General features: G+C 44.0%; 1 protein-coding gene across 15 annotated transcripts in view; it reads right to left on the bottom strand.

The window, feature by feature from the left end:
• Nucleotides 1–21,305, bottom strand: part of LOC106610340 (lymphoid enhancer-binding factor 1) — a 71,048-nt gene extending 49,743 nt beyond the window's left edge. For 6 of the 15 annotated variants that reach the window (XM_082978479.1, XM_082978476.1, XM_082978480.1 and 3 more), the window contains exons 1-3: nt 20,165–21,303; nt 18,326–18,392; nt 17,688–17,815 (exon numbers count right to left, since the gene is read on the bottom strand). In XM_082978479.1, the coding sequence (XP_082834605.1) occupies nt 17,688–17,815; nt 18,326–18,392; nt 20,165–20,365 (396 nt within the window). In that variant the 5' untranslated portion in view covers nt 20,366–21,303. Of the gene's footprint in view, nt 1–17,687; nt 17,816–18,325; nt 18,393–20,164 lie in introns of all 15 variants that reach the window. The other 9 variants (XM_082978474.1, XM_082978485.1, XM_082978486.1 and 6 more) reach the window with 3 other exon arrangements.
• Between the last annotated feature and the right edge of the window lie 362 nt (nt 21,306–21,667).

The following is a 21,667-nucleotide window of genomic DNA, read 5'->3' as shown; positions in this document are numbered from 1 at the left end:
TGAGCAGCCTTTCAGGTTATGTCGATGTAGGACTCGTTTTACCGTAGATATGGATACTTTTGTACCTGTTTCCTCCAGCATCTTCACAAGGTCCTTTGATGTTGTTCTGGGATTGATTTGCACTTCTCGCACCAAAGTACGTTCATCTCTAGGAGATAGAACGCGTTCCCTTCCTGAGCAGTATGACGGCTGCGTGGTCCCATGGTGTTTATACTTGCGTACTATTGTTTGTACAGATGAACGTGGTACCTTCAGGCGTTTGGAAATTGCTCCCAAGGATGAACCAGACTTGTGGAGGTCTACAATTTTTTTCTGAGGTCTTGGCTGATTTCTTTTGATTTTCCCATGATGTCAAGCAAAGAGGCACTGAGTTTGAAGGTAGGCCTTGAAATACATCCACAGGTACACCTCCATTTGACTCAAATTATGTCAATTAGCCTATCAGAAGCTTCTAAAGCCATTACATAATTTTCTGGAATTTTCCAAGCTGTTTAATGGCACAGTCAACTTAGTGTATGTAAACTTCTGACCCACTGGATTTGTGATACAGTGAATTATAAGTGAAATAATCTGTCTGTAAACCATTGTTGGAAAAATTACTTGTGTCATGCACAAAGTAGATGTCCTAACCGACTTGCCAAAACTATAGTTTGTTAACAAGAAATTTGTGGAGTGGTTGAAAAACAAGTTTTCATGACTCCAACCTAAGTGTAGGTAAACGTCTGACTTTAACTGTACAGTGAAGTATTTTGAGCAAAATGGTGTTGTTTTTTTACAACTGCAAGAGTTGGCCATTCAAGGAGTTTCTCTTATGGGTTTACTCTGTCGTCATCGGCCACCCCTCTTGCTTGTGGGAACTATAGAGGAGCAAAGAGAACAGAAGAGGAAAGGCCCACCCCTCCCCATGTCATGTCATACCTGGACTACCTATTGAGATGGGCCTTTTGTTAGGTGAATCAGCTGAGGTGGAAAGGAGACTGGAGTGCATCTTTAAGGGGTGGTTAGAGGTTGTTGTTAGAGGTTTTTTCAGGTGAGAGGTGGATGTGAGTTTAGAGACTTCAGAATGGTTCTGTGGAGGTAGGGCAGTATTTGGGGAAAAGGTGTGTGTCGGAGTTGGGCCAATGTTCTGAAGCTCAATGGTGGTTGAGTTATGTGAAAGTTGTGTTTGGGTTGTATTGATGTTGTGTGGTGGGGGATGGACCAATGTTTTGAAGCTCAGTGGTGGGATTTGTGGTGGATGTGTGAAGTTTGTTTGAGCGATGTGTTGTGGGTGTGTGTGTGCGGGCAATGCTGGGCCAATGTTTTGAAGCTATTTAGTGCCTTGCCTGGTAGTTGTGTGAAGGTTGTCGGAGCGTTGTGTGAAGGGTTGACAGAGCGTTATGTTGGACTGGGTGTGTTTTGGCAGAGCCCGGGGCACCCTGCAGGATGTTCACCTTGCGACGGGGTGCAGGCCTCATTATCACAGCAGGACCTGGTCACATCAAAGAGCTGAGGAAAGGGCAAACATTCCACTGAAGTGCCACTGTCAGCAGGCCTGGCTACCCCCTACCAGCTTGACCAAGACCAGCAAGCTTGCTCACACACACACACACACACACACACACACACACACACACACACACACACACACACACACACACACGTTTTTTTTGTTACCTATATAACGTAATCGCCACTTATCATGTACGAGCCCAGGCAAACACAGTGGAAAACCCCCACAATGAATGAGTCACACAACAGACTGCAGTTCTTCTTCCTGGCAGAGTTTATTGGAGAGGGAGAACACACAAACTCTCCCACACACCCACTTCACCTAAAATGTCAAGCAAAATTGTGATTGACCATCTAGGGATCCCCACAACACATTTGTTATAGAGTAAAATCTAAAATCGAGTGTACATTTTTTCATATAGTTGGCTACAATATCAGCTAAGATGACAGAAATACTGGTTTCTAATGAGTTTCTAATGAGGTGATGGAGAGAAATGGAACTCTAGAGACCTCTGGTCTGAATCGGGTAACCGGTAAAGCTGACAACAAGTACAAGTTGTGCACCCGAATCCGGCATCGCTCATTATTTTTCTTATTGAATCAAACGGCAAGTCTTTTTTTCTCCCCGTCTATCCATTTTTAACTACTACCCCACTGCTGCATGAACACTCTGCATGGTATATCACTAGAAACCTTTTGGACTGCCGAGTTGCTACATTCATGCCAAGTTATCGCCACATTCACAACAACGAACGCTAGCGAGCTAGGACCCTTGGAGAGGCACACAAATGAAAACGCAGCGCAAGCTAATGTTTAGCGCTCGCTAAACCCCAAGCCTGAGTCTTCACAACACAATAACAGAAGGGGTAAATGGAGAGAAAAGAGACAAAAACACCACAGAATGATTGGGAGAAAAAGTGCTGAGAAAGTCAGCCTCATGCGCCACGTTTTAGAAACCAAGGAACAAGAGAGGATTTGCCTGCTACACCTAGATAGTGTCCCCCCCCTGCTCTCAGCCAGGTATTCTGGGCATGAATGGCTGTCAGTTTGGATTTGGGAGCTCAGCGTTGAGGCGGGAGAATGGAGTCTAGCTGGAGTGGTGGGGGTCTTTGTGCCTGGCTCTACCTGTGGAGGAGAGAGCTGGAAGCAGCAGTCAGCTGGCAGACCCCTCTCAGAGCGCTAGCTAGCTCCATGCTAACAAGTAACTAACATTTGATATTGAGAGCTGTAGGCAGGTAGCAGTTCCTCCTCAACACGCTAGCTTCATAATAACTCATACAGTAACACTAGCTTAACATCTCTCAGTATAGTGGTTCCCACTGTACTTGAGAAGAATAATGAGACCATAGACCTACTGGTAAAATGAGGGAGTACTTCAGGGGTACTCTGGGAAGAGCAGAATTCAGTTGGTGGTACAATAACAGGTTTTGAACCACTGACTCAGTAGTCCTCTTTGACAATGCTAACCAGCTCCATGCTAACTAGAAAACACTAGCCATTGAGGGAAAGGGTAGTTAGCTTAGCCATAGGGTCATGGACAAGGTGAGAGCCAGTGGGGGGGCAGATGGCGACAGGCTGGCGGGGAGTGAATGTTTACGAGGATGGTTTGAAACGGCACGCGTTGAGGAGAGGAGCGCGTATCAGGGGTGAGTGATTTGAATGGGTGCCGCTTGAGCTGGGGAGTGTACTGACCTAGTTTCACTCGTGCGCACACACACACACACACACAACCTTGGGGAAGTAAACACTCTGGCACAGTGGTAGGTATGGTATCTAAATTCAATGACACAGAGCAACAGTGAGCCAACTGTGCGTCTGCTAATATATATTTATATTACTAATCTAAAAAGGCAGTGAAATATGAGGTCCATACATATACTAATGTATAAAAATGTGTTGTATGCACACCTATTGTATATTAATGAATATTACATTAAAAATAATTATGCTGACCAGCATTTTGCGCCTGTTTTAACCATAGCAACGCATAGGATCCATTCTTCCCCAGAGTCATGACGCCTGTGTCCTAGCGATCTTACATGTGAACTTCTGACCCCATAGACACATGATCAATGGCCTTTTCACCTCAGCGCACCTCTGCTTTTTGAAGACCAACGCCTCCTAGCCGTCTACTCCCACTGGCTTGGCAGCTAATAGCCAGGTAATGGACTTCAGCAGGCTATTGGATTACCTATAGTGAGTCATTTCAGCTTCATCGTCAAATATGAAGGATAAACTGACAAAGTCAGTCAACATTTTAAAAAAGATACATGTTTTATACTACTATATATCTTACTCTCTAGCCCTGTATCAAGATATAGTGTTGTAAGCCCAGTCATCGTTACTATAAGCCAAAGCATTCATCATTGTGGATCTGGTTACAAACCATTCTTGTCTTTTATAAAGTAAAGGACAGAAGTACAATAGGTCCGTCTAGCAGCCCAGCTGTTGTTTAGGTGCAACTCCTCATTTTTAAAGGATTAACCGGTGAGACACTAAACACCTGCTTTTCTGCCTGGAATTAGTCATTAAAACCCCACATTTTCAGCTTCTCTCACACACACACACACACACACACACACACACACACACACACACACACACACACACACACACACACACACACACACACACACACACACACACACACACACACACACAGCACGCACGCACGCACACACACACACACACACGGTCAGTCTCCTCAGATCTGAATGAAAACAAAGCTATTCTAAAAGGCGTAATCCCTTCAGAACAAGTGGCTATTCTCCACTCATGACTAGAGCTGCGTCCTAAAGGACTCCCTATCCTCGTTATAGTGTATTACTTTTTAACAAGGCCCCTGAGGCTCTGGTCAAAATTAGTGCACTATATTGGGAATAGGTTGCCATTTGCAATGCGCACGAGGGAACACTTCAGCCAGCCTTTCCCGGATCAACCCAATCACAAGAAAAGCTCCGCCCCTATTGGTTACTTTTGTGAGACGCTTTTGTAGAGACATAAGGCAAACCAAAACAATGACCGCGTTAAAACATGGTCCCTAACAACGGTCGAACCTTTCTCTCGACCACCTCTTAAGAAATGGTAATCGTTTCACTTTGTCATGATATATTCAAATCCTGACTGTAAAGAAAGAAACTGCATGGGCCCAAGCCCAACACGCGTAGCCTCGAGAGCACCATTCATTCATCAGATACTACACTTGAAATAGATGCAGAATGACAACAAAATGAACACAACACAGTTATAATTCAATTCCGTTTTCTGTGGCTCTTGAAAATAATGGACTTGTACAGTATTTCCTTTGTGTATCAGAGTCTCATTTTAGACTTAGTGGGGGGGTAGCTATGTTCCCATCAGTCCAATCGTCACTCTTTACACTACAAGGCCTATCTCGTATGAGCCAATCGTAGTGTCTCTCTTCTAGCATGGAGAGAGATAGCGTGAGATCAACAGAGATCACCGACTCATGAATAGCACCCCAATATGTAATTGTATTAAACCATTACAATGGTCAAAAGCTTCTGTGGTCTGAATATGGTCTATACACAGGAACACAAAGAGAACGCAACACTCTGGTGGGCGACTAGCCTGGCATTCGTTCACACCTCTTTCCAGATCTCCTACCATGTCAGAGATATGAATTAACCAAAGCCAGGCTTGGTGTGCCGTGGACTTTTATGAAGTCAAAGAATCTCAGTGAAACGTCTATGAACCTGTCATATCCCATCATTTTTATAGCTGTCCATCTCTGTACAGAGAGAAGACCCTGTCTGTGTAGAGGGTTCACATGAAGGGTGGAGTGGGATTGAATAGCAATTGAAGCGTCCCTCTCTCCACCAAGGCGCCCATCTTGATTCCTATTTTCTTGGTGGAGGAAGAGGGGGTTGAGGAGGAGGGATAGGAGGCGGTGGGGGGGGGTCACTTGCTTTTTTTTGTCCCCTTTCATCTCAAAGATAGGTGCGTGGCGGGGGAAGAGGGGGATGAGGTTGGGGCTCTGGATCGATATGATATTTGGATGCATTGTTTGATGACGGGGAGCTCAAAGCCGAGCACGTCCCTCTGAAGTCTCTCCTGACGGGAGACATGAAAAGTCTCACCTGGTTCCCCGAGCGAAACGGAGGGTCTGTGTACTGAGGTCGGTAGATTGGGCAGACAGACAGACGCTACACCAACTGAGCCATTTCTTTCACTGTAGCTCCCTTCAATTTTCTCATTTTAGAGCTCAATCCTTGTCTCACATTGCCTATTAATTATTATAAATCAAAACATGTATTTTCCAATATTTTCAATACAGAATAGCAAGACTGTCAACACTTAGTTCCTAGTCAATCCAATCCGTTTCATTTAATCACCATTTCAGTTTGTCTTTATAAAACAATCAGCGTCATCATGTAATCACTGGTACCCCCACTCCAGAGCTGGGACGATAAACCGAAAATGATCGACACTGACCAAACCAACCACTTATCGTGGACATTTTGCTGATATTGTTCATTAGGATAAATAACCTCTAGGCCCCAACTAGAGAAATGTGTTAAACGCTAATATGGGTGATTGTTAAATGGGATAATCGATAGCGACAACATCCAAAGTAGTAGTAAAAGCAGTTAAGGGTAATATAAATATAAAAAAAATAACTTTGGTGTGTGTTAATGTTATACACGTATCGTTCAATTGGTCTTTATCATGAGAATTCAGTCGATTTACCGTAATATGGATTTTTGTCCATATCGGCCCAGCTCTACTCCACTCCTTGTCTCAACACCAGTGTAAATCTAATGTCCTTAATGTGTGTGTGTGTATATCCCCAGGAGAAAATAACAGCCTTCCCTTCCATCACCACCAGACTAGCCCCAGATGAAAATGATGATCAAAGGAAACAGGGGAGAGAGGAGGGAGGATAGGAGAGAGGAGGGAGAAGAGGAGAACAGAGTGTAGCTCATCAGATGAACAAACACACTCTTGCTGGATATCTTTATGGGTTTCATCACCCTGCATCAAGTGACTCTCCGCCGAGCACAGCTAAACAAAAGAGCTGTTTTCGTCTTCATGAGAAAGAGAGAACATCTTTCCCTTTAAATGAGGTCATCTGTTCCAATGATAGACGGCTGGTATATTGCGATGTTTGTCAATTCTAGTGGTTACAGAACACTAATCAGAATCAGGTAGCCATAATCACTTCAGAAGAGGCAAAGATTCACATCGTTTCAGCATCGTTCCCCAACAAAACATGACCCAGGAACCAAGACCTGCTGCTAAGTGCCGTGGTGTGGTGTGTGTTGCATACTGTAGCAGTGGTATGGCCCAGACCCATAGCAAGAGAGAGGAGAGAGAAAGAGAGCGGCAGTAGTTCCACTCTACTCTGTTTTCCTCTTCTCTCTGTGACCCGCAGCCATGCAGACTATCTCTCCAGCCGCGCTCCTCTCTCCAGCCACGGCAAATTGGGGGCCCGGGGTGCGAGCCTGGGCCAAGCCTGGAATTTGGGGGCCATCCGAGGCGCCGGGCATGAGGGGTAGAGATATGGCACTGAAGGGGGACGGAGGGAGCAGCGGGTCGGTGGTGAGGGGGCAACACCAGGCACGAGCCCCAACACAAAGGGAACAGGGCTCGTTAGAGAGACGGAGCTAGCTAGCTAGAGCTCCACGGCAATCACTGCCTGCCTCTCTCCCCCTCCCTCTCTCCCTCCGCTCGCCTCAGTCATAAATATGGCTACATCTGCAAGTGTAATCACTCCATTGTGGCCCGATTTTCTGCTCTGCTGGACGGCGGCATGGCGGCCTGCTTTTCAGCACCTCTCCCTCGCTCTCCTTCCTTCCCTCCCCTGTCCGTGACCCAGTGGTGACTTCTCCTGGCTGGCTGGCGAAGGCCAGTCAGTGAGTCTCTGAGATTACAGACACGCAGTCAGTCACTCAGGTAACAGAGTTACTAATCTGGCCCTGTTGAATTACACATAATTGCCTCGGCACTGTGATTGATTTCAGCCCTGGAAAGGAAAAGACGACCCCCCCTCCCTTCTCCTCTCTTCCCCTCCGACATGCATACACCCCTCCTCCCTCTCTCCCCTTCTCCGGCGCTCCAGCGTGAGCAACAGCCAAGACTCTCCAGCTAGTAGGAGGCTTTGAAGAGATCAAAGCCGAGGCCGGGAGCAGTTGCGCACCCTGGGAATACGGATACGGGGAGGCTCTCTACTCCTCAGACCTATTTTCCAGCGTCACGTCGGATTGCAGCTGTATTGCATTTTGCCAGTTTTCTTAATGCTCTTGGTTTTTACTTTGACATCAGTGATCCCCCCTCCCCCGTAGGTTTCTTCAAAAACAAGGGGGAGGAAAAAGAAGGCAGGAGAGAGGGGAAAGGGAAATGGGGGATGGAAAAGGAGAGAGAGAAAGAGATCTATGGCTGATTTTTTTTCTTCACAACTCCATAATAGGGCCGTTGAAATGAGAAGGGGGGAGAATGCTGCATTTGTTTTCAATTCCGAGGCCGATATCAAAGGAGCAGCAAACTTTTATGGGTTTCCCAAAAATTAAAGACCATTCATAGAGCTGTTTTTTTTTATTTCTTTTTTACAGCCAAGACCACACAAAATGAATTGACAGAAAACCCCTCCTCCTGTCCACTCTAGTTCTGCAAGTTCCAACAGAAAGGAAAGGGAAAGGGGGATACCTAGTCAGTTGAATACATTTTGAATGCATTCAACTGAAATGTGTCTTCCGCAGTGTGTGCGCACACACGCTCGGTCGCTCTCGCACTCCAGCCAGTATATGTACAGTATACGTTGGAAATAGTTAAGAGGGGAGAAACAAATGACGCATTCGATGTGCGCTAGCAAAAACAAAAAACAAAATGGGGAAAAAAAGAGAACTATATCCATCTATCCATTTAACAGCTTGGTTAATAAAGCCTGGGGACGAGGCAAGGCGAACAGCACAGACCCCTTTGTACAGTAACTATACCGGCCCTATACTAGAGGTCGACCGATTAATCGGAATTGCCGATTAATTAGGGCCGATTTCAAGTTTTCATAACAATCGGTAATCTGTATTTTTGGCCACCGATTTGCCAATTTTTTGTGTGTTCTTTTTTGGTTTGTTTGTTTGTTTAGACCTTTATTTAACTAGGCAAGTCAGTTAAGAACACATTCTTATTTTCAATGACGGCCTAGGAACGGTGGGTTAACTGCCTTGTTCAGGGGCAGAACGACAGATTTTTACCTTGTCAGCTTGGGGATGCAACCTTATGGTTAACTAGTCCAACGCTCTAACCACCTGCTTTACGTTGCACTCCACGAGGAGCCTGCCTGTTACGCAAATGCAGTAAAAAGCCAAGGTAAGTTGCTAGCTAGCATTAAACTTATCTTATAAAAAACAATCAATCAATCAATCATAATCACTAGTTAACTACACATGGTTGATGATATTACTAGTTTATCTAGCCTGTCCTGCGTTGCATATAATCGATGCATTCGTGAAAAAGGACTGTCTTTGCTCCGACGTGTACCTAACCATAAACATCAATGCCTTTCTTAAAATCAATACACAAGTATATATTTTTAAACCTGCATATTTAGTTAATATTGCCTGCTAACATGAATTTATTTTAACTAGGGAAATGTGTCACTTCTCTTGCAACAGAGTCAGGGTATATACAGCAGTTTGGGCCACCTGGCTCGTTGCGAACTGTGAAGACTATTTCTTCCTATCAAAGACAGCCAACTTCGCCAAACGAGGGATGATTTAACAAAAGCGCATTTGCGAAAAAAAAGCACAATCGTTGCACGACTGTACCTAACCATAAACATCAATGCCTTTCTTAAAATCAATACACAGAAGTATATGTTTTTAAACCTGCATATTTAGCTAAAAGAAATACAGGTTAGCAGGCAATATTAACCAGGTGAAATTGTGTCAGTTCTCTTCCCACGCAGAATCAGGGTATATGCAACAGTTTGGGCCGCCTGGCTTGTTGCAAACTAATTTGCCAGAATTTTACGTAATTATGACATAACATTGGAGGTTGTGCAATGTAACAGGAACATTTAGACTTATGGATGCCACCGGTTAGGTAAAATACGGAACGGTTCCGTATTTCACTGAAAGAATAAACGTGATAGTTTCCAGATACGAGCATATTAATGACCTAAGGCTCGTGTTTCTGTGTGTTATTATGTTAGAATTAAGTCTATGATTTGATACAGCAGTCTGACTGAGCGGTGGTAGGCACCAGCAGGCTCGTAAGCGTTCATTCAAAATAGCACTTTCGTGCATTTTGCCAGCAGCCCTTCGCAATGCATTGCGCTGTTTATGACTTCAAGCCTATCAACTCCCAAGATTAGGCTGGTGTAACCGATGTGAAATGGCTAGCTAGTTAGCGGGGTGCTCGCTAATAGCGTTTCAAACGTCACTCGCTCTGAGACTTGGAGTAGTTGTTCCCCTTGCTCTGCATGGGTAACGCTGCTTCGAGGGTGGCTGTTGTCAATGTGTTCCTGGTTCGAGCCCAGGTAGGAGCGAGGAGAGGGACGGAAGCTATACTGTTACACTGGCAATACTAAAGTGCCTATAAGAACATCCAATAGTCAAAGGTAAATGAAATACAAATCGTATAGAGAGAAATAGTCCTATAATTCCTATAATAACTACAACCTAAAACTTCTTAGCTGGGAATATTGAAGACTCATGTTAAAAGGAACCACCAGCTTTCATATGTTCTCATGTTCTGAGCAAGGAACTTAAACGTTAGCTTTCTTACATGGCACATATTGCACTTTTCCTTTCTTCTCCAACACTTTGTTTTTGCATTATTTAAACCAAATTGAACATGTTTCATTATTTATTTGAGGCTAAATAGATTTTATTTATGTATTATATTAAGTTAAAATAAGTGTTCATTCAGTATTGTTGTAATTGTCATTATTACAAATAAATAATTAAAAAATCTAAAAATCAGCCGATTAATCGGTATCGGGGGTTTTTGGTCCTCCAATAATCGGTATCGGCGTTGAAAAATCATAATTGGTCGACCTCTACCCTATACCCAACCTTCTACACTGAGGAGCATTCATCTTTCAGCGCTGTCACACACACACACACACACACACACACACACACACACACACACACACACACACACACACACACACACACACACACACACACACACACACACACACACACACACACACACACAGAGCGACTATTGACCAAGACCGTCACACAAGGACAAGCCAGGGCTGTTTGCTGGTTCTCTCTGTGTTTCACCCCTGCAGCTCCCACTGTCCCGGTCACAGTTACTGCCTGAACTACATGGTACAAAGCACCAAATATAGACCTGGTTATCACTAAACTAAAAAAGGGATGATTTTATAATAATGTTACAACAGTGAGGAACTATTTGGGGACTAAATAAAAGTAATGGCATCAAAAGGGTTTCAGCTACACCACTTCAAAAGCCTCCCCATTCATCTCCAGTTGAAGTGCGTCAATGTGGAAAAACAACAGTGTTTTTCTTGGCGTCTTGGCTTTGTGGTGGAGCCAGTCTTATCAGCAGTGTTTAGGTGGTGGAGGGAGGCTAGGAGTCGGGCTCCGGTCCCTGTGTGCCGAACTGAGCTCCCACAGAGTGGCTTCAATAGGAGCCACGCAGCCTGGGGAGTGGAGGGACTTTCACCGGGGGCCCTTCTGCGGGCCCGGGAGTCAAAACAACAAGCTGGAGTGACGACAACCGACGCCACACGGAAACCAAAAAAAAGCCACTATCCTCTCTAACCCTCCACTCCCACCCACCCAACCCCCCCACATGCCTGTCCCCTCCTTTCCCTCTCCCCTGGTGGTCATGAGGCAGGCGGTGAGGAGTGAAGCCCCACTCAGCAGGTGCTGTGGCTGGGGCCCGGCCTCGCCAGTGCAGGCTGGCTCCATGGAGCAGAGACGGGCTATCTTTCCCTCAGTAGGATGGATGAACGAGGGAGAAGAGAGGAGGGCTAGAGTGTTGTGATGTCCTCAGGTATGGTGACATTCTCGTTTTGGTGAGTGCATGAGAGAGCGCGTGAAAACAAAACACTCACAAATATGCACACACACAAACGATACGATAGATGTTTTACCATATTCCCACAATGCTCTGTTACACGTTTCATAAAATAAAGTTAACTCTTGAGGATACCCTAGGATAGGGGGCGCCACAGCGCATTTTGAAAAAAAATCGTTCCCATTTTCAACGGCCTACTAATCAAACTCAGAAGCTAGGGCATGCATATACTTATTATATATGGATAGAAAACACCCTAAAGTTTCTAAAACTGTTTGAATGGTGTCTGTGAGTATAACAGAACTCAAATGACAGTCAAAACCCCGAGACCGATTGAAACAGGAAGTGGAATTCAGAATTGTGGACTCGACTTCTCATCTTTCCCTATAAATCACACCGTTAACCATGGTTCAGTGAGCACTTCCTATTGCTTCCACTAGATGTCGCCAGTCTTTTCACAGTGGTTTGAGCCTTATACAGTCGAAACTCAGTGAATGAGAGTCATTGGAAATTGGTCACAGGGGATGGGCCATCACCATTATGACGCCGGCGGCCATGTCTACCCCCACCTTTGGAAACGGTTTTAAAGGCAATGAAATCATCCCCCTCGAAACTTATTGGCTCTCTTGGTGTTACAGGCCCTGAAGATTAATGTTTTACAACGTTTGACATGTTTGAACGAACCTACAGGCGGGAGAATCTCATTTTATCCGGAACTTCAGCCCTGCGCTTGGAGAGAGCCCTAGGACGCGCTACCAACAGCAGGCTAATGGAACGTGAAGTATGGACTTTTTTGACCGAAAATACATCTGTTGTGGACCTGGGATGCTTTCTGATGAAGACAAGGTAGGCGATTATTGACAATATTATACAAGATGAGATGTGACATGCGATTGTGCCAAGATGGCGCCGAGCTCTGTATATTAGCTCATTTTCTGAGTATCGCATCTCCTTTTATGTTATTCATCTATAAATGTTAGATTGACAATATAAATTTAGAAAATCGTTATCGGATAGTAATTTAGGGAATTGTAGCATTGTTTACCGGGACGCATTTGAGGGGAAATTATTTAGTCAACGTCAGACGCCGATGTAAAATGCTGTTTTTATATATAAATATGACCTTTATTGAACAAAAGAATGCATGCATTGTATAACATGATGTCATAGGTGTGTCATCTGATGAAGTTTGTAAAAGGTTAGTGCTGCATTTAGCTGTTTTTTGATTATATGTGATGCAAGTGGTTGGTCGGAAAATGGCTATGAAGCTGCTTTTTACGATGGACTCATCTAACATAATCTAATGATTTGCTTTTCCTGTAAAACCTTTTTGAAATCGGAAGGACGTGGGTCGATTCAGGAGAGGTGTATCTATAAAAATAAACATAAAATATTATTTTTTTTTATTTTTAATTATGATTTTTTTTTATGCTAATTGGCGATATGATTTTTCGCTGGATTTTGATCCCGCTGACGGGATGAGACGCTGAAGAGGTTTTTAAAAAAACATGACACACTGTCCATATAGTCAAAACATGAGCGACCAACATACACAGTCACACAGTCCGTCAGCGTCGTAACACAAATTCACACCACATTATGCGAACACTTGGTGCATCCTTGCCGGGACTTATTTTGTCTTCTCATCTTAGGGAGAGACAGAAAAAAAACACCAGTCGTTTCAATTTAGGGAGAGGATAATTCCTCCCAGCTCCACTTAACAAGATGAAAGACTTTGATAAGGGGATTGCAACCACATGGAATCATTACCGTGGAGGGAACGCCATATGGAGTAAATGTGTCGACCAGCCTCCTCGCCATGTACCATACAGTACAGTAGTTTGGCGTACGCTCCGTGTCAATGATACTGTTCATAAAGAGCTGAGACGCAGAAGCACACAAAGGATGAGAGGATGCTGGAGCTTTCTGTGAGGTCTACACAGTGTGACAGACACACACACACACACACACACACACACATACACACACACACACCCTGCTCTTTGTCAGACCTGCACAGCAGATGACATCAATGCTGCAATGATCCTCTGATGGTCCTTGAAATTTAACCCCCCCCCCCCTTCCCCCAAAAATGTTTTAAAAAAAGTCAAATAATTTACTGTTTTCAAAATGTCATATTTGGTCACAAAATATAGTAATATTGTTTGTAGGCCAATTTTAGTCAACGACATCCAGCGGCAGACTCATGCATCAAATAGATCCCAGCTGCTTCACAAATCATAACAAAACACTCTGCTCGATTCAGCGCCTCAAACCGCTTTACAACCCTGCAGTCGTGGATAAAGAACTACACATGGCGCCGCACGTTGTCACAGACTACACTGCGCGTGGACATGAAGGGCTCCTGGGAAATGTAGTATTCTCATAACAGGGATCAGTGCTGAATGGGGCCAGGGTTTGAGACCGTGAGGACAGATACACATGGCACTGGGGGTGACGAGGGGTAGGTCTCAAATGGCATCCTTTATTAGTGCGCTACTTTTGACTAGTCCTATGGGGCCTGGTCTAAAGTAGTGCACTATATAGGGAATAGGGTTCCATTTGGGATGTAAGCGAGAAAAGGGGAGCGCGGTAAATCCCGTTAGGTAAGCCCGGGTTAGTGATTCCACACCGTCGCGCAATGCCGCCAAGGAGATCCGTCACGTTCTCGCTGACATCAAAGGGGAACCGCAGTCTCCCCCCACGGGCTCTCACACACCACAAGGACCCGCCACCGAGGGGGAAGACAGGGAGAGGGAGGTATGGCCTGGGAGGGGCAGCAAATGGTTCCCTCAGCTCGCTGCACACCAAAAGCCCAGCTTAAAATCAGCTATGGCGATTCCATCTTCTCCGACTGCTGCACTGACAGGCTGGAGACTGGATGCTTGGAGATCCTCGACTTACGCTCGGAACGAGGTAGTGGATTCAAAGTTATAGTTATAAAGTAAGGTAGTGTGTGAAAATGGCTTCCACCGTTACAGGCTTGGTGGTTCCAAGTTAAAAGTTGCCATGCTCAAATTCAGATGTTTGGTGAGAAGGTGACAGAAGTTTCAACTATGACTGGATCCAGAGAGGAGCATTCTATTAAAACCACAGTGATCCTGAAGCTATACATCTGATACAACGACTCAAATAGCATTTCTCATTGACTCCAGTGTACAAGTTCTACATACACGTTCTACAGTCAGAAAACACAGGGGTCGAGTTAACGCACATACAGGAATGTGTTAGCTCGCTAAGTCCTAGATTTTATCCAGAGAGACGTGAGAGCTCGATTCCAAGCTGCCAGCCCATCCAGACATCGAGCGTGGTCTTCACAAAGACTTAACAGAGGCCAGAGTAGGGAACACAATCCCCCGTCTCTTCCCAGAGTTCTGTACGGTCTGGCCCTCTGGCCATGGGAGCTGGAAATATGAGCCATCACACACGCACAGTCACTTTAAATAATCCAATATGCAACAGTCAAACCTCACACGACCCTACTTCTGAAGACTCGAAGAACACACACACACACACACACACACACACACGAGAACATGTCACTACAGTTCTCACTGACACCAATATACAGTATAACTGTAGATAACACTTTAAACAGAATAGTAAATGTATTTACTTCACTAGGCTGCTGGGTAGACTAAATAGTGGCAGGCAGGGTTTTCAATGGATTCCTCTGGAACAAACAACACCAACCAAGAGCCAACAAATACTGCTACAAAGTGTAAACTCTGTATTGACAATGTCATGAGCAAGTAGAAAACCCTAATATGACACAACCCTCACTTTCTCTGTTATAATAAAGATCGTAATAATAATAATAATAATGAGGCATTCATTTTCATTTCACCATGTAAGCTTTAGACCTGGGGCGGCAGGTAGCCTAGTGGTCAGAGCGTTGGGCCAGTAACCGAAAGTTTGCTAGATTGAATCCCCGAGCTGACCAGGTAAAACTCTGTCGTTCTTCCCCTGGACAAGGTCGTTAAACCCACGTTTCCCGGTAGGCTGTCATTGTAAATAAGAATTTGTTCTTAACTGACTTGCCTAGTTAAATAAAGGTTCAATTAAATAAATAAAACAGACCTCAACTGCACTACAACCTGCAGAGATGAAGGGATATCTGAGATCCTCTCGTCCTTACACAGAACTTTATTGAATCAACTACACAGAGACAATCTCCATACGTGCTACTGGTCGTGGTGACCAGTAGCACGTATGGAATGCATACATTACATGCATTTTTTTTTTTTGTACTGGCCCCCCGTGGGAATCGAACCCACAATTCTGGCGTTGCACACACCATGCTCTACCAACTGAACCACAGGGAAGGCCACACTAACCCTATGCGCAGCTGAACTACTCAAACCCTCCAAACCAAGGACATCTATTCCTTCTCCTTTTAAAGATCTAGCACAACTCCTTAGAGGTCCTACAGCTCACGCCTTGCTTCCCTCCCAACAATCTGCTGACAATCAGCAACTCTGAACAGCTCTGTCAGTTGGGCCTCATGCACAGGAATGCCATGGCCAATGAAAATCAATCTAAACTGGAGAGGGGGATGGAGGGAGGGAGGAGGGAAGAAAGGGAGAGAACGTGGCTTTGATCTGGGTGAAAACTGATCCTAGGCCTGCAGATACTGTGGCTGCGGTGGCCGGCAGGCTTGATACAACAGCCAGGCAGCACATACACGTTTCACATCCAGCCAATCAACAGCCAGGCAGCACATACACATTTCACATCCAGCCAATCAACAGCCAAGCAGCACATACATGTTTCACATCCGGCCAATCAACAGTCAGGCAGCACATACACATTTCCCATCAAACTAGAAGAGAAAGAAGAGAGGACTTGTGTTCCAACTTCCATGACTGCACCGCCACCAACCGTATCCATTTTATTGGATAAGTGAGAGAAACGTACATAAAATTGACTAACGATTTATTGAAGATGGGAAAATTTGGCTAAACAAAAAGCGGGCGGCGGCCACGGTGAATGAAACGAGTGTTTAAAACGGTCCAGGCAGCGAGAGGAGGGGCCAAATAACAGGAGTCATTTCTTTATTTAAAGGTTGGATGGAAGCCCCTCAGTACTTGAGAAGTTATCCATTCCATAAGTGTGCAAAACAATTATATTGGAGCGGAAAATTGTCTGAAGAAATATCTACGGTCAGAGGACTCCTATACAAGAGCAAAGTGGGTACCGCTGCCACGAGATCAGAACACCATTCACTTTGTATTGTCAGCCATATTCACACAGTCGCTACACAGACTTCAAACCCTTCAAGTGAATTTCATGATGAAACCAACTCAGACACACAGGCAGACATAAGCCAGAGTCTTTGGTCCTTGAACAATACGTGTAAGTCTGTGTCCTCTAGTCTATGTGCTAGCAGGGTGCAGGGACAGGCTTTGGGAGGCACCGAGCCATAGCGAGACTGGGTGTATTCACCACACACACACACACCCACACACCCACACACCAAACAGGATTAGGGTGGACAGCTGCTGGCATGCCCTGACGTTTTGCGTCTGTCTTGCTGGTAATGTTCAAAAAGGGACAGACACAGGAAGCCAGCCACCAGGCCTACAGCCTGAAATGTATACTGTTATGTTATAGGGACTACAAGCATGGTGACATACGGCAACCCTGGCTATTTCCCTCTTCAAATGGGATGTTGCCGTTAGGCCTCCGCGACCATGTTAACGTAACCGGTGGGCTTACTGTCGATATGTAAACAGACATTGATTAAGTTAACAAGACGCGACAAATAATACATACTATAAATGTCCTTAATCTGCTGGAAAGTATGAGGCATGTGGGGGAGACTAGATCACGTGGTTGCCAAGGGGACAGATCATCACAACATTACTGGGGCGTGTTATATACGGCTATCACAAACCGGCTACATCACACTAGGAAGGCGGTCGAAGAGAGGCAAAGAACATTCTAGAGTTGAAAAGATGCTAGAAAAGATGAATGGAAATGTCCATATACAGGTATATTTGAAAAATGAAATCCCAGGTTAAGCATGCTCTTTTTAGGGGTGTAGACCTGGTTAAGTATTTAAGATCGAATCAAACTTAACGCAGTGAAAATGCACTAGACACAAACTGGGCTAGCTAGCTTGACAGACTGGTGGAAGTGATTGATTGATGGAGGTATAGTGTAACTAGACTCACCGTTCTGGGCATGGGCGGCGACAGGGAGCCGTTGTTCATGTAGGAGTCGTTGTTCATATTAGTCATCATGATGTAACCTGGGTATCCAGAGTACGGATGACCTTTGTTGTACATGTCTAGGTGTTTCCCTGGAAACGGGCCCAAGAGACAGAAAAGTGTGAACTTGGTGCAAATCATACATTTACGATCATTAATGGAAGATGTGTTAGAGAACTTGAGTCAAGCACATTCATCTCCATTAGGATTTGGGCCTTTTTATAGAATAGCATCTCTAAGCAACAGTCTGATCAAGTAACATAACAGCAATATTCACCGCCATCATAACTTCAGCAGTTCAGAGTCATTGGGGAAATCTCCTGAAGTTTATAGCCTTCCTTATAGAGTTACATGTGAATAGTCATCGCCAAGTTACAGTCTCTAACAACAAAATGAAGTGGGTAGAAGCTTTTCCACTCTACCATCTTTCTTTCCTTTAAAAATAAAAATGTAATTAAAAATCTCTCAATAATCAAGCCTCCAGAAACTGATTTTAATATTGTACCGTTATCTCGGCTCGATGTGACCCATATATAACTGCAGATCTCGAAAACATGCGGATAACTGACAGGATCATATTTCATGTGATGTGTGTCACTTACCATCGTCGTGATGGTCTCTGTGTTTTTCATGATATGAGTCTTGGGATATTTGGGATTGTCTAGTTCCCTGTGAGAGACGGAGACAGAAATTAGGTTATTAAATTCGTAAGAAATTCACTAACACACACACACACACACACACACACGCTGCTATGGCCTGTGCTTTCAGCCTGTCCCCGGATTTAAGAACACATACACGGTGAGGCGAGCGGTCTGTATCAACCCCTCAACGAGCCACTTAATTAAGCTTTATGTCCTTTAGGAGCTTACAAATTAACTTGCATCAGTCTGCTTTCATTTTCACCAACCAATTAAACCAAAGCTCCAACCAAATTCAAATTCAAATGAATCACGGTAGCCTATGATGCTTTCCAATACAAACGCGCTCTGCACAAAATAACTGCGACAACAGAGAAGAGGGGATGATGTTTACTGTGTAGTCGACTGCTTTTCCAAAATACCGTGAACCCCTTCACGTGCATCTCCTGTCCCCCTCCCCCCTCGAATGGGAACGCGTAGAAAGACCTCCTTTTGGAGTTCACTTCCCTGAGGGTGGCTTCCAGCAGAGTCACGGAACAACACTGGATTCTCAATTAACATTCAACCTCCGTCTTATTTGCGTCTGTGACAGCTGTAACTATATGAGCTCGGCCCAAAGTCAGTACGCACCCTAATTCCATTAACACAGGTTAATGACAAATGGCAACAACTAATTGCGCTAGGTTTACCTTTGTATACATACAGCATCCAGAGCTAGAGACATAGTAACAGCTGCCTAGCCCAGATAAAAAATATATATTCAGGCACAAAGTTAAACTTACTATTCAATATGAAACTCAATGTGTTGTCTCTCCATGAAATGGCCATAATCTCCACAAAACATGCAGAAATGCGTTCGCCTTATTTCCCATTGGGAGCATGAGTGTGACTGTAATCTAGAGGTGCTACATTTTGTCAGGTGGGGTTTTCATTCGAAGATCATTTCATCTGGATTTCCTTTTGGGGAAAAAACATTTGTTTTATATCAAATACGAATTTGATAATATTTTATATTATTCATAGTTTACATTATCCAACCTGGTGAAACATTGTTTAATTAAATCACCTAACCCATAGCAATATTGATATTGTTACTGTAATAATTAGAAGTAGGCATAATTTTTTTTTATCAAGACAATGATTGTTATACTAATAATATTACTACTACTACTAATAATAATAATAACTATAATAATAATAATTCAATAGGGCTAATTTAATATCGCAATAGGCCTAACAAAATAATTCAAAATGTATTCACGAATTCATAACCTACTGTGCAATATTTAATTTAAAATATCAAATAACCTCGTAAAAACTGTACAACAGTTCTCTGAATTGTGTACAAATATTATCTCACATGAAATTGTTCTGTACGTTTTGACCTTTGGTATAATTCGTCAACAATGTTTTGAAAAGCTCTGCAGCCACGTGCAGCAGATTTATTTATGAGCCTCTGTTTCCAACTGATTACAAACAGAACATGGCTACTATTTACAGATAAAAAAATTGGTCATATTATAGACATATAATATTAGGCTACACATCACCTTGTTGATTATGACAAAACCAAACATAGTTTGGGCAAATATCCAGTCATTTTATCAGCTTTTCAGCTTTTATCAACTTTCATAAAATGTCCAACTGACTCCCCTGAAATGGGGGCTATTATTTAGGGACAGGTAAACTAGAATCAATATGTTGTCGTTAGAAATTTGATGGACATTTATTTAGGCTAGCCTATATAAAAGCTTGGCAACATGTAACACTAGACTTAAATACAAGAGAGGAAATACTTACATCATGGTTGCTGTTTGGACTCGTCTCTGACTCATTTACTAAAGATGACTTGATATCTGCCAAGTCTCCCTCGTCTTCCTCTGAGTGACTGAGTTCTGCGAATATTTGTTCTTGGTCTCCCTCATCCTTGAACGGAATCATTTCGTCGGTGGCACAAAGCTCAGGGTCCCCGCCACCACCACCACCTGCTAGTTGTGGCATTTTGATTCAGTCGAAGTACTCGCACTGTCCAAATTAGAGGAACTATCGAAATCCCCAAAAGGAAACCAAAAATGTTCCTTGAAGCGGCTTGAAGTGTTCTAGGAACCCTGGAGGAAACTGCGTGAGATCACGTTTTTTTCTTTGAGCTAAATTAACAGGAGATCCTTTTTTTGTCGTTGTTTTTCGAAGTATTATGGATTCTTACAATGATTCAGATTGTAAATATCCGAGATGGAAGACGTTATCGGCAGAAAGCGGATGTGTAGTGCACGCTCGACCCGCGGCACTCGCCAGTTCGGCTCTTTAAAATGTCAGAAGTCAAAACCTCATCACGAGAGTCAGATGCGCCGTCAGATTTGGCGGAGGAGGGCACACACCCGGGAGCTCCGCTAACGGTCAAAGCGCATGGAGAGAAAAAAAACTTCTGCTTATATTTCCTCGTTCTGGGGTCCTGTGAGAGTTGCAGTCCTTTCGTGAAAAAAAAATTATAAGGAAAAATATAATTTAAAAAAATGGGTCTCTGAATCTCGTGCAGCGTGTTTGCCACAAGTAAAACACTTATTTATTTTCCCCACTTAAACAATACTGCGTATCTATCCCTGTTAAAATGAACATTGAACAACATCCTTGAACTGAATAACGGCTAAATTAAACGTAATAAACTATAGAAAAGCTCGAGGAGTGCGTTAGAAACCGATACGCTGTGGACCGAGTTCCAAACTGGAGCACCGCTCCGTAAGTAATGTAGCTCTCCTTCCCGGTCATCTGTCTCTTCTCTCTCTGCCTTATCTCTCGCAGCGACTGGGAGGATCGAGATGAAAGGGAAGCCGCCGCTGTGATTGACACCACACCGATTGATAGTCCTAAGAGAGCGAGGGGTACGGAGATTTATACATACTGTAGCTCACAACAAATGGGTAGACAGGGAAGGAGTGAGGGCGGGTCGAAGCGGTGATGAAGCTGACGCCAATGCATATGATAGAGTAGGGCCTAAGAGGCTATAATAGACATATCCGCTACTGTGACGTTCAAACAATAACAAAGAGCAAAGGGTGACGTTTTGATACACAGAATTACTGTTGGATGGTGACCACTGTGGACTATGTGATTGAGGATAACTAATTGAAATGACATGGCAATGCATCACCTTTCTCCTACTTTTTAAGTAAATGTTCCAGGGAGCCCATGTGTATCATAAACAGCCTATATATTTAATACAATGTGTATTTTAAGGTGGTTTAATTCGTGCGCAAACGTTGCTGAATCCATGATTTAAAAAAGCATGTTGGCACAAAGAATGTT

The sequence above is a fragment of the Salmo salar genome, chromosome 08 (assembly GCF_965601325.2).
Source record: "Salmo salar chromosome 08, fSalSal1, whole genome shotgun sequence".
NCBI classification, from domain to species: Eukaryota; Metazoa; Chordata; class Actinopteri; order Salmoniformes; family Salmonidae; genus Salmo; species Salmo salar.
The sequence above is the reverse complement of the archived record's forward strand: the minus strand, read 5'-3'. Positions and strand labels throughout refer to the sequence as shown.